This window comes from Ambystoma mexicanum, chromosome 14, assembly GCF_040938575.1.
Source record: "Ambystoma mexicanum isolate Mex_15411 chromosome 14, UKY_AmexF1_1, whole genome shotgun sequence".
Classification (NCBI taxonomy): Eukaryota; Metazoa; Chordata; class Amphibia; order Caudata; family Ambystomatidae; genus Ambystoma; species Ambystoma mexicanum.
In genome coordinates, this window is record NC_090940.1 from 210,927,525 (window position 1) to 210,941,510 (window position 13,986).

The window sequence follows — 13,986 nt, forward strand, 5'->3', positions numbered from 1 at the left end:
GAACCATAATGCTGGTTTCTCCCTCCCCCCCCCCTGTGGGATTTATATTGTGCAATTGGAGGGGAGTTGGTTCCAGGCTACCAGCATTGACTACAGCTACCAGAATTCCCTGAGGCCAAAATTGGCACTAATTGGCAACACCTGAAAAGACTGCCTCCCTGAAGATTGCAAGAGGCATGAAAGCGCTTGGAGGAGAAGAGCAACTGAACTGCAGAAGGTACGCACAGCTGGGAACTAGAGTGGGTGCGCCTCACCCCCTCTTTTGTCTAAATAGGCTCTGTTTATTGTTTGTTGTCATGATTGGGGGGTAATCTTTTTCTCTATTCCTGAACTCTCCTCTGATCTCCATAAAAATGTCCAACTGTCTCTCTGCCATTAAGTATTGGATGGCTTTGCACTCTCTGATGTTAAACTCTACCAAAACAGATGTGCTCTTCTTCCCTGACAAAAGCTCTGCCTTTCCAGTTCCCACCTGACACTCTCCCCTACACTTCCTCAGCATCATCTATGACCCTTCTCACACCACCTCTACTTTCATCTCCAAAGCTGGAACAGCAGCTTGCCTCAACCTGCTAAAATATTAGGAAAATGAGGCACCTACTTCCTTGCAACACCACCAAGCCTCTCTTAACCACTCTTATCTTCTCTAAACTGGACTACTGTGCCAGCATCCGGTCTCCCCAACTATGCTTTCTGTCGTCTGTACAAGGTCATTAACTTTGCTACCAGGACTCTTTGAACTCCCTCACTTCACGCCTACTTTCCCGTACCGTCACCAGGCTGGATGGCTGACCATGCAAAACAGGGTCAGATTTAAATGTATTCTCCTGGTTCACAAATCTATCCAGGGTAAGGCACTGCTGTATCTATCCTCATATTTCCAGTTCTACAAGCCTTCTCGTAATCTCTGCTCTGCCTCCTTGACTACACTGGTGGCTCTTTGCCCTCCCTGTGCTTCCTCTCACTTCCGTTCAGCGGCCCTGATTCATGGAATTATTTGTGTGTGATGCAGGGATTTGCGTGCCATTCTGTCCGCAAATCCCTGTTTGTTGAATGAATGTATGCAAAAAATTCCATGAATCGGGGCCCTTCTCTATTCTTGCTCCACTTGCAAGCAATTCTCTTCCCTGGTACGTGCGAAAAATAGTCCACACAAATTTGTTCAAAACCAAACTAAAACCCTACCTCATCCTTCTCATCCTTGGTCAAAAATCCACTCTCACTAACCTCGACTCACTCTACACCAATTTCTGCATAGACAACTGTGTCGTCTCAGTTCTACATTCTGTCAAAACTCTAGGAGTCCACATTGACGCCTCTCTCTCCATGGACAAGCAAGTCAATTGCCCTGAGCACTAAGATTATTAATGCCATCAAACCTTTCCTTACCAAAGATAACTGTCTTTCTATTGCCAGAGCCACCAATGGAGCCAAATTAGATTATTGTAATGCGCTACTGGCCGGCACCTCCAATTCTAATCTTAATAAACTCCAAACAACACAGAACAATGCACTAAGAGCAGCTCTCAATATACCAAAAAGGGAACACATCTCGCAAGCCAGAAAAGCAGCACACTGGCTACCTGTCAAAGAGCGCATTACCTTCAAAATTCTTACCACCGCACATAAATGCATCAACCTGTCAGCCCCTTCATACTTGTCTGATACACTAGCCAGATCACACTCCACCAGACATACTAGACAATGTCGCACAAACCAACTAAGGGTCCCACGCATCAAACGAGCTAGAGCAGGTGGAATAAGTTTCCCCTACATTGCCCCTAAGCTATGGAATGCACTACCCAGCACGCTCAGAGCAGAAACTTCTCTCTCTGCCTTCCGCAAAAAACTTAAAACCACATTGTTTAACTAACACCGTCTTCCCTCTAGTTGTCTACTCTTTTCCTCCTCTTCTGCAACTGCATTTCTCCTTTTGTAACTAAGTAATGACTTCACTGTATTTACAATAAATCATTTGCTACTTCTGTAACAAGCGCCATGATGCCCTCCGGGCTGCCTGTGCGCTAAACAAATGTGAATAAATAATTAATTAAATAAATACCTTCTTGCCTCTGTGTTACCCCCTTAACCTACCTCTCATCTGCGTGCTAGCTAACATGTTTCCCTCTCCTCTAACCTGCCTCTGTCCCTTACTTCCTCGGCCTCCCACCCATCCTGGTCACATCCGGAGCACAGCTGGACGGATGTACTGCCTACCTGCACTTAAAGATATCCAATGTTGGCTGTCCTTCATCTATGTTTGTTCGCTTATGTATTGTCCCCCGGGGACTGTTTCACATGGTTCCCTCCACAACCTGGTCAGAATGTCCCTCAAACTCACCCCATTGTAAGAAACTTGTGGCTTCCCATCACCTCTGATTTCTTATCTATTGTAAGTTATTTTGTGATCAAAGGAGCCTTGTTCCTCCTGTATATAAATAAAGTGCTCAGCCAGCCCGGAACCATTGCCTACGTAGACCAGCGTAGGTGGCAGGATGAGGTGGTCGAAGTCGGTCCTTGGCGTTGGTCTGGGTTATTGCTGAGTTGTGGCCAGTTTTGCGCTGTGCATACTGCATGAAGATCAGAAGGCAATTGGTGGATTCCAGTGTGGTTAGTTGTTCGAGTGTTGGGGCGCTCGCTGACAAGCTCACTCACTCCTTCAAAGCTCTGTAAACAACCAATGACGTTATGAGTCCAAAGGGACTTGTTTTGTTGACCTTGGAATGATGAAAGGCCGCGTTGCCCCAGCAAGGATTGTACAGTTACTTGCAGTTTGCTCCCTGATCGCTCGCGCTGCAGAAAACACCTAGTGTAGACAGCCATGTTGTTCATTTGGTTTGTAGTCTTACTCTTGTGCATCTATAAAGACGACATGTAAATTCCAGCACGCTGTTGTTCTCCTTTGCCAGCCCTCGTATGCGGTGAAGAAATGCAGAGGACTTGTCTAGGGGCTGCGAATGGGCCTGGGGGCCCCCTTGGGACCCGCTTGATCACTGCTCCTGTTGGCCAGATTTGAGTGCGATGTTAATGCAGTCTGCGCTCCTGCGATCGGCCGCTGCCGCGCCGCCTAATCTCCTTTGCATTTCATGTGAAGCCGTCATGGTGACATGCTTTCACGGGGCAGGGGCCTGGGCCATCTGTCCACGTGCAGCTGTCTGGGGGGGGGGGGGGAGATCCGCGCAGACGGAAGAGAACAATCGAGGGACGCCCTTTCTCTCCTCCCCCCCCCCCAGCCCCTCCCCGTGTTCACCCCAATTAATCGTGGTTTATGTGCACGCATTAGCTGGAAAAATTCATAACCCTGCAGACAGTTGTTGGCCTTTAGCTGCAATGCCGCTCGGTAGCCGGGAAGCCTTTCCCTTGGTCGCAGGCTCCCCATCGGGCCGTGTTGGCCACCTTGCCCCACAGGTGCAGGGTGCGGGGCGGTAAAAGGATTGGCTCTAAGCAGTTATTTTTGCTTTTGCTGGCGTCTGATGTGGAGATCGGCAGCAATGAAGCCCACTGCGCATACGGTGAACGTCCCCGTCATACTTGACATGTTTAATTGTTGTGTGGTCATGCTTGCGGCCTACTCGCTACCCACATCTCCTTTTGCAAGAGGGTTTGGGGACAGGGGTGGACTGGGAACCAATAGAGACCCTGGAAATAATTTTCAAAGTGCCCCAAATTACAATTTTTTAGCAAGCCCAACGCTTTTCCTATGGGGAAAATGTGGAAATACCACAGAAGAGAGGCCCAGGGTGCAGAGGCCTATGGGAAATCTCCAGAGTTCCCTATAGGCCAGTCCCGCCCTGCCCGGGGAGCTATGTCACTCCTGTACTCTGGAGGAGAATCAGGCGTGCGCCCCGTTCAGTGGGCATTAGCCCCCAGCTACCCCCACACGCCATCTGAAGTGCTCCGCACACATTCACGCCCTCCACCCCTGCCCTGGCTCCTCTACACGTTCATGTGGCTTTGTAAGGGAAACAATGAGGTCGGGCCGTGATTTGCAACCTGTGGGGCACCAGTGCTTTCGCCAGCTGTTCGTCTGCCAGCAGGAGCCTCTTGGCCCTCTCCTTCGGGTCCTTTCATAAACTAACCAGCATAGAGAGGTAACTTTACACTCCGCTACGAAGGATGCCACTCGCCAAGCCGGGATTTAAACACATGGGTTATTCTGTGAGAGCAAGAAAACCGGCCTCCTTAATTATCGCAGAGCTGAATTCGTGTATTTAATATCCATGTGTTCAGGAGGAAGCCGTTTTCTCTCCTCTTAGACAGCTGCAATTTCGCGTGCTAGTGGCCCCGTTACATATGTGTATGCTTTCAATACGCTCTTCTTCCAGGGCTATTTTTGCCCTCGTTTTTGCACTTTTGCTCTGCACTTGCACGTTCTGAATGCTCAAAAGGCCTAGTAGGACTGCTTCTTTTCTTCTCTCCATCCTCGCTGTTCTATTTACCTTTCGATCCATGTTCCCTCCCCATTGCCCTGTGGGTGCTTTGAAACACAATTTATTTGATGAAGAAGCACATTACAAATGCACAATAAATAAATAACGTGCAAAATGGTACTTCGGGGGTGCAAAATGGTACTGCACTGGTGCAAAGCTTCTGTGTTGAGGCCCCCCTGTGTTCCTCAAGAAAGAACACAAGGCTGCATTGTGGCTTTAACTGGCGGGACACAACATTGCAGAATGTAAAGATGTGATGGTATGTGCGAGGATACTCGGAAGTAGTAAGTAGCATTGTCTTAAATTGTCTTTTGTTTACCACGTCTAACCCCTTCTCCCAGTCCCCACCCCACCCCCGGGCATGTGTGTAGGGCATTTGTTTTAACATGTTCACGGGAATCCTTTTTTTTTAATGCTCCTACACTTGCTTCATGGAAGCCATATTCTGCATAAAGCCTTTCCCTTGAAACACACATTTAATGCGTAGGGTCGAGGATTCTCAGGTGCACTCGGAAACCATGGAGATGAGAACTCCTTAGAGGTGAGGAACTCTCCCCTGTATCACAGGCTTGGCAAGTCAAGAGTTGGACCTTCTAAAGCAGGGGTGCACAACTTGTTTCGTTTGGGGGCCGAATGCACCACACGAGTGTACCATTCGGTGGGCTGAACTATCAATGCAGATGTGTGGATGGTAGCAGTGCAGGAAATGGGCCGGAGAAAGACCGAGCAGTGCTCTGGCAAAAAATGTCTAGGAGGAACCCAAATTGTCCTCCAGACCGAGAGGGTCCCAGACACGATTATCCCAGATCCCCTCATGCGGCTTGCTCCTTGTAGAGCAGGCTGCTCCCACTGCAGAACCCAGTCTTCAAAGTACTGTAGCCTGCATACAGAAACTGCCGAAACCTCACATATAGTTATGCAGCTGTTCAATCTGGTATATATGTCCGGCATTTTACAGACATCGCTTTATTAGGGTGAATATTCTGACCAATCAAAACAGGCGAGTCCATTATTTGCTTCAAAGGTTTTCTTAATGAATCACTACAAGACATGTTTAACATTTACAATTATGGACATTGTTGTTCCCATAATGCTCTTTGCTTTTCTGCAAATCACCAGGTTTGGGTTCTATATAGAGATATTGAGTTGTGCAACCTGCCACGCCCCTCGGCTCTACCCATCCTTCCCAAAGCCCCGCCCCAGCCTAAGAAGTGATGGTTCCCCCAATACATGTTTTCCATTTCCAGCCCTGGATGGTAGGGATATATCCGTCCACAAATTTGAGTTAAAAGAACGTTTTTAAAAGTGTCATTTTTATTGATTTCTGTTATAATGTTACACAATATACCTAGCCCTTTTTACAACACATCATGATGCAAAGACAAAAACGGTACTGCAGAGGCTTGACACGCCTGATATGATAGACTAAAAGACTGCCTTTGAGACAGGCAACGCGTCATTAAATTCTTGTGACTTGGAGGACCAGCAATAATGTCCTGAATGGGCTGCATTTAGTCCACATGCCGCATGGTGTGCGCCACTGTTCTAAATCATCAACTGCTTGTAAAGAAAAGAACCTCTCCTGTCTGTAGTGTGAAATTTAGCAAGATAGCATTTCTTGCAATGGCCCGTTTTCTTTACAGAGGGGTAGCTGGGGTAAATGCATGCCCACCAGGTGGATGCCAGCTCGTGCCTTCTGGCTCGTCTTCATTTCGTCCATTGTGATCTTAATGGGGTGTGGTTTTACGCGGGTCACTGGAAAGTGCACTGGCTTGAGTATCTTCCCAAACATAAAACCCTCCATCAATTGCTCATGGAATTGGGAAGCTCGTTTTCCTGCCCACTAGCTGGAGCAGTAGACAGACTGCTTTCCTACGGTTGATCTTTGTGGACCTGGTAGGCTGTTAGCCCTCAGTGTGGAAGCATTGTCTGGCCGAGGTACAGCTGTAGGTCCTCCTCGGTTACCCAACACAGTATAGTTTTCAAGTCAATTTGCTGGATTTCTATGCTCTGCTTGTGACCAAAGGATTCATTTTGACACAGAAAACTTGTAGATCTTTTTCCTACCTAGGAAAGGGGTCCGAGATCTTTTCTGAGAATATCCATTAGTTCTTCTTGCTGTGGAATCATGTTGGTTTTAAAGAACCTTTGCAAAGTTAATGAATGCTCATCCATACAGTTCCCCAATTGCCTTAATCATTGCCGAGCAAAAAAGAGCACTGCAGAACTGCTCGCATCCATTTGCAAAGCTTGCCAGCATTACGTGCAATTAGTCGCGATCACCTCTGTGTGGCTTTGTCAATTCCTCTTTGGCTGCTCAATCTTGTCAGGGGTTGGGATAAAAGCGAGTGCGCGTCCACGGAAAGTTATGCCATCATCCCGAATGCCCCGTCCCGTTTGCTCTTTTGGCAACTACCTACAATTTATAACCTCCTGTTGGATAACCATCACCGTCCAAGGCACCATCAGAAACCACAACATCGCAAGACTGAGACCAAAGAACTGCAAGAGGGGGGGGAAAAGCCAGCAACATGACCAAGTTATCAACTTAATGCCGATCGGACTGACATCTTCCACCCTACACTACAGGAAAGACCCAGAGATCCTACCTTCTCCTTAATCGCTCCACTCAATGCTACTTCTCTCCCTCCAGTCTTCCGCCCCACCCCCACCCATCCCAGCTCATCTGCAACCTCCTCGCCTCACTTGTAACGATCGGGGTGTGTCCTCTCATCCCCCAAGTACAGCACCCTGCTTCCCAGCTAGGTTCATTCTTTATTAATCCCATACATCATACTTTGTAGGAAAAAGTGGGGGGACGGGAAGGGCCACGGTGATTACTAGGTATTAATTAGTCCCCGGCAAGGGGTGTGTGGCTGCCTCCCAGCCCATGAGGAGGCTTAGAACAGGGTCTTTACCACACCGGTAAAGACCTGCTGCAAACTTCCTCAGAGCGGAAGTCCGGTATCTTCCCTTGCCGGGATGAAGGTAAGTGCTCTCCTACTTCATCACCTGCCTCTTACCCCATGCCCCTTTTCCACATTTCCCACCCCTCTTAACTTGCGCTTCCGCCTCCCTCGTGGGTGCTGGGAACACTAGTGTGTCTGGTGCATCCCCGATTCGGCAATGGCCACCATAGAAAGAGAGAAGAGACTACATGTAGTTCGCCTCACCCCGATCCACAACGGCCATGTTGATTTGTATTTTTCTCAACTCAAGATAAAAACACTGTTCTTACCCCAGTGCAATGTGCTAGGGCACTAATAGCAATAAACCCCCAGAACAGGGGTGGCATTACCGGTCTGCTAATACCCGGGGCTATCGTTTAGGCCCTCACTTCTCCTGGGCCTGTAACTGGAGCCCCCCCCCCCTGCTCAGGGTTTATTGCTTCTTAAACAAGTGCTAAATGCGTTATAATCGTGCAAATGTGCTTGCTTTCCCTGTAGTTCCAAATGTAGCCACTCTCATGCCAGCTGTTTATTGCCAACCATCTTGCAACCGTATGCTTAACCCCTTGAGTGCCAAGGACGAGTATACTCGTCTTTTTTGCATAGACTTGCATAATAGCCTAGCACTTGGGGATGTGGACAGGAAAGGCCACAACGCTTTCCCAATCTCTGAAGGAGAAAAGGAGTTTAACAACTTCCTGCAGGGTTCTAGCTATTTAAGGTAAAACACTTGTTGTCGGATGGTTGCTGCATTTTGTCAAGTCGTAGTTCGGAAACCATTTCACTCGATTGGTGAGAGACTCTGCCCCATAGTTTGCCTCCTTATTTGAGGGGGCCACGATCTGCAATATTGGTTGGATTTCTCACAGGTTTATGCAGCTGCATCTGCAGTTTGGGGGTTCCTGCCCGTTGTGGTGATGGCATTGATTTCAGCCTCTTATGAAATGAAGGATAGTATTTAGATGTGAATGTGCTGCAATGACCAGGCGGTGCTAGACATGTTATCAGGAGACCAGGTAAGCATTGTGGTGGCTGAGGCTTTAGTGCTTCGTTTGCCACTGCATGCCACCCGCTATGCCATCTCGTTTGCGGTACCTTTCTGCATAACAGAAACACAAATCACTGGTGCCAGAGGGTCTGTGACCGCCAAGTGGGCACAAATTGCCACAGTTGTGCAGGATCCACTGGCACTTGCATGCAAAGGGTACAACGCAGCCAATTGGCCGTCTTTACCAAGCATTGGTAATGCCAACAGTTTTAGCATTTGTGTAGGCATGAGATAGGCATTTGCCAAGCACTGCTATAATGGTACTAACTGGACATTAATGTTAACAGTTGCAAAATGGTGCGGTGTACCTGGCCCTATGATGGCAGTGCCTAGCAAACGCCCATCTAATACCTATACACAAGTCGAAACGGTTGTCTTTGCCAATGTTTCATTTGAACAGGACTTCTGTGCAGGACACGCATTCTACTGCTCATAAATCCAAGTGGCTAAAAGAACAATTGGGTAACACGTTTCTATTGGACCAATGGTGCATTTACAGCTCCAATTGAGCCATTGAGGGCCAGGGCCACTGCCTGCAGATCTATAGGTTGATTGTCAAAGTAATTGTACATTTGCATATCGGTGTTGTGTGGTCTGTAGGACTGTTGTGCTGGGGCGTTGTTCCTCATGGATTTGCCTTTTTTTTCCAGGTTCACTTTGACCAGTTTAAAGAAGCCTTGATCCTTATTTTGTCCAACACATTATCAAACGAGGAGAGCTTCCAAGAGCCAGGTAATGCACCTTTCTCTGGATTTGATTTGCAGTTGTTCTTTAAGCAAAGTGGGCACTTTAAGGAGACCACCTTCCTTGAATGTGAATGCCCTTTACTCCCCGTGCTCTTTGTTAACTTGTTTGAACTATGTGTTTTAAATCTTTTCTCTTTTACCCTTGTTAGTGGACACAATGTGTGCTTAGCAGCTTCCTGTGCATGTGGAATTTGTAAACCGTTAAGTAGTAAATTTTACGATTGCACCGGGGCCCTTTTTAAACACTAGACCTCAGTAGGGATGGAGTCTGTAAATGTTATTGGGGCTTATACCACACTCTGCTGCCTTTTGAATGGTTTACAGGCGCTCAGTGGACCCAAAAAAGAGCGGGTTTGGGTGAGGTTAGTGGGGGAAGCGAGAGGAGAAAATGCACGACGGCTCTCTGCGAAGCGGGGTTAGGTTCTAGGTGACATTTGTCAAGAGCATAAATGCATTTGTGTCCTATGGCGAGTCATGCGTCACTGCCGTGCTACGATGCATTGGCTTGGGGTGTGCTAAGTTCGTTGTAGAGGTCTTCTGTTCGGATGCTTGCTCTATGTTGTGAGGGGCGTTTCATTGTTACGTGTGGGTGGCTTAGCTGGAATGTGTATTTTGTGTTGGAGTGTTGAATTTGAGCAGGCAAGTGCAGGCAAGTGCAGGCAGCGGGACCCCAATGGAAGAATAACCTGGACCCCTGCATAGAAGATGATCACCTCACTAGAGCATGCAAATTTGATAGGTGCCCTTAATTGCCTACTAAGTCGTTCACTAACATTCCCAACTCCTTCACTTAAGCGGCTTCATCCCACTTTCACCGCAGGATAATTCCCGATTCCCGACAGGCCGCTTTGTTGGAACCATGCCCTGTCAGGAATTGCCGCAGTGCAGAGCTGGCGGCAGGCCCAGGCGGTGGACCTACAAAGTAAGGAGCAGGCAGGGTGGTGAGCGAGGTCGGGTTGGAGATTCCCAGAGGGTGGAATGATGCTGTGGGAGAGAGGAGGAGGGGGGACAGAGTGAGCAGACCTGGAGTTGCGGGTTGTCCACTGCATTAGGAGGGATTTGGGAGGAGGATGAGGATGATGAGGGGGCGGGGGGTGGACAGTGAGGCTCTGGGGGCAGCAATGTGTTTTCCCCATAGCACCAAAGCCGGTCCCGCCTAACAGGTTTTTGACAAACGGCCTGCAGAGAAATCTCATAGATGCTTCACGCAAACTTCACGCAGGCCAACTAAGCCAATCACACATAGCAATTTCATATCCCTCCCGACTGACATCAAACAGATCCACACCTCTACAAGCAACGTAAATACCACAGCCACGGCCAGTGCATTTTAACACCATAGATGCCAGAGGCATCCATCTGGCTATGCATGGGTCTTTGCTCGCGGCACAGAACACCTATAAATGGACCCATACAGGGTGTATGGGACTTCGGTCTGCATGCATCAAAAAACACAGCATCAAAGCTATCTTGCGTTTTCCCTCTGTCCCCAATAAACCCCGCCACTACTTCCTTTTTGATTCACCACTGTGCTCGGAGGCCATGCAAAGGGCAGCAGTGCCTTATAAATCCCAGTAACACCAGATAACCAAACGCCTCAGGGCTTTGATTGAGCGGCTCACTAGCCCTACACATTTGCAGTGTAATAAGTGTTCTGGGACCACTTAGGACGTGTCGATCACTTATCTTGTTTTGTGGTAAAAACCAAATAGAAGGGATCAAAGGCACTGCATGAAGTGTGGACAGGTTGTGTTGATGTGTGGTTATTATTCTACACTGTGAGTGATTTCTTTTTGTGGCTGAACCCTGGTTGTTCACTGTTAGAATGGATGATTTCTAAACTCTTGCCCGAGGGACAGATGTTTAGGAGGCCTCCCTAGTTTAGTGAAACGGGGAACCTTCTGGACAAGCCGGATCAATCACGGTTGCTTGGCAGGCGGTCAAGACTAGGTCTGAGGAGGGGTGAGAGTGATCAGAAGCCCACAATGAGCACAGACAGTGAAGATACCACAGAATACCCTTAGACAGGTGTATATCAAAAATACATATACATTTATTTTATGCCCAATAAAACAACATGAATAACCAAACTAATAATGCATCAGTTACCACACATGCAGTTCACTATGTAACATATATACAACTACTGAAGCCTAATGCGATAAAGGGAGGCAAACATTCACAGCCTGTAAAGGAACAGGGGGTTAACAAGAATTATGATTTAGGCAGTCTTCAGAATGGAAATCCCTAACTTATTCAGTCCAGACCTTCAAAGTGGTGAGTATTGTGCTCAATTTACAGCAGTGCGTAAAGCGAAAACAGTACCTTTTCAAGATGCTGGGACAGTTGGGTAACATTCCTGAAGGGGGTAGAAGTTCCAATCGTCAGGAAGCGTCTTCCCTCGCGGACAGAGCAGTTTCCAACATTCGGAACAGGCTAGGGAGCGCAGGCTATCCCAGCCAAAGAGAGGATCACAAGGAACCCTTGTGCCTAAAAAAATAAATGGATGAGCTAGGGGCCACCGGTAAATTATGCAAGTACTCACCACCCCTTTCTTCAATCCAGACCAAACTATGCCCGTTTAGTTGAGGTGATCTGAGGTTGTAAATTCCACTTTTACTTCTCGGATTTGGCTCTCAGGTGCTGCGGTGACGGCACCGTAGCCACAATTCCTACCACAAAGGGAGGGAAGAAGAAATGTATTCCAGTGCAGAAGGAGTCTAGGCACAGCAGAGAAGGCGGGAATGTCACCCACAACGACCGTCCCCACAACAGTGATGCAGGGACCGCAAAGGCTTGCAGCATAAATCGCGACTCAGACGAGCTAGGCCTATTCGATTTGGTGTGTGTGTGTCAAGAACCACACGCTAGGGATTCCCAAAGTTTCAAGCTCTAACTCGAAACAGCGGCGCTCCTATGCAATGTCCCGTGATAGAGCTGGTCAGTTCACTGGATGGCGCAGGAGCACATCCGAAAAGGCTCTTTTGATGGGAGATCAGGAGACGCCGCAAGTAGTTGTTCCCACTACTCAAATGGGTCGAAACACCCTTGAAGGCCTTCTAAGGTCTATATACAAAGCAGGGGTCTGACGGGACAAGAGCAGGCTCAGGGTGCCAAACGGTCCAGCATGTCTCCGGCGGGGCGAGTCTGCTTCAGCTCACAGGATACTTGGCTCCTTCGGTAGTTTATGAACCACTGTAGATTGACCTGGAATTGATGCAGGGCCCCTTCTCTTATACAAAGTTCTATACATGATCGGTTCCGGACAACCAATCGAAGATCTGCTACCTTGCATGCACACCAGCCGTGGTCCAATGTTGGTCCCCCGTGATCCTCATGTATTCATGCATACCAGACACCCTGGGACCCGTAGTGTGGATGTCGGGTCCCAACCCTCTTCCTGGGCGCTAGTACACGTGACGTGCAGGAGCATGTGAAAGATGCGCTTTTCACAGGAGGCTGCATACCCAAATAAGGAAGTCCCAGGTCCGATCGACCTGGGGCAAGGGCAAGAGACAAGATGGCCAAAGAACAGAACAAAAGACTACGTGCCAGGGCCATTTTCACCACTGGCCCGTCGTGAGCCATCTGCGGTAAACGCAGTATGGTTCACTAAAAGGAAGTAAACATACATTTACAGTAAACTGCTGCCACCAGTTCATCCTAGACACACTAGTACATTCACCATAAAATCCTTAGACGGTGTCTACGGCCATACAACAAAAGGACCCGAGTGCACAGTACAGTAATGTACTTTGCTATCTGATAAGTTTCCAAAAATGGCAACAAAGTAAAAGACTATGGAAAACCTAGTTTTCCAGTACTGACCGCCTGAAGGATGTGTCAGTTTCCTCATATCAAATTAGCAAAAGCCCAGTGGAGCAAAGCTGAAGGCAGTGCTGCACTGGAAAAAGTCAGGTTAGGATAGACAAACAAAAGCAAAATGTTTGGGAGGGGGCATAATATGGAGGGAAAATTGCATTCTGAGAAATCTTTCCTAACATTCTTTCCCCACCCATTCACTAGACCCTGCCCCCCCTCCTTGCTGGATTTTTTTTCCTCCATGGTTTGAAATCAATGAGTCCCACACCCAGAGACTGGGGGTCAGCCATAAGGCCATGGGATGATGGGGATCGAGGACACCATGCTGATCCTGGGAAATTAAGTACATGGGGTTTCTTGGGGAAGCACGGCCATTAGATCTTCTTTACTGGATATGAAACTGGGCAGCTGGAAAACCTGGTCCCAGTCTCTGGGCTCAAGTGGTAGGCCGGAAGTGGGACTTGGGGAGAGTTATGACGATGTTCTTTCTACCTTTGCAATGTCAGGGCAAGCTGAGAAACAATGGTCTGGCTGGGTTGACCAGAGTAGTGCCAGAGGTTATGTATGATTCATTCAAAGCCTTCCAGTAAAATCACTTTTCTGTTGTTGCTATAGTCGCCCCTAGTGTGACAGGTATTCCCAAATGTGAGTCTCAAGCCTGCTGTACCTAGAGACCCAAGCTCCGGGGTGTTGCTAGGTCTGGAAAAGATCCGGGGCTACGCTGATGTCTGGACTCGGGGCTAGCTATAGCCTTTTGGTTGTAGCCCCTGAGCTTCTTCTATCTGGGGCTACAACCAAAAGACTCGGTGCTACAGCCCTCTCAGCCCCCGCCTAGCGACGCCTCTGCCCAACCTACACCTCACGGACTATGCCCAATGAGGCTAAAACATGTCTGGGTTGCCTGTGCGCTCATCCATGGGGTTGTGACCTAGCACTCCAGGCTGGATTGCCCCCTTTGGGGTGGTACCAAGACTAATTTGCATTTGGTCTTT

General features: G+C 48.3%; 1 protein-coding gene across 6 annotated transcripts in view; it reads left to right on the top strand.

Moving 5' to 3' along the window:
* The window catches only part of NIN (ninein), a 429,800-nt gene that overhangs the window by 67,974 nt on the left and 347,840 nt on the right, over positions 1-13,986 (top strand). For all 6 annotated transcript variants that reach the window (XM_069638956.1, XM_069638957.1, XM_069638959.1 and 3 more), the window contains exon 3: positions 9,077-9,158. In XM_069638956.1, the coding sequence (XP_069495057.1) occupies positions 9,077-9,158 (82 nt within the window). The remainder of the gene's footprint in view (positions 1-9,076; positions 9,159-13,986) is intronic.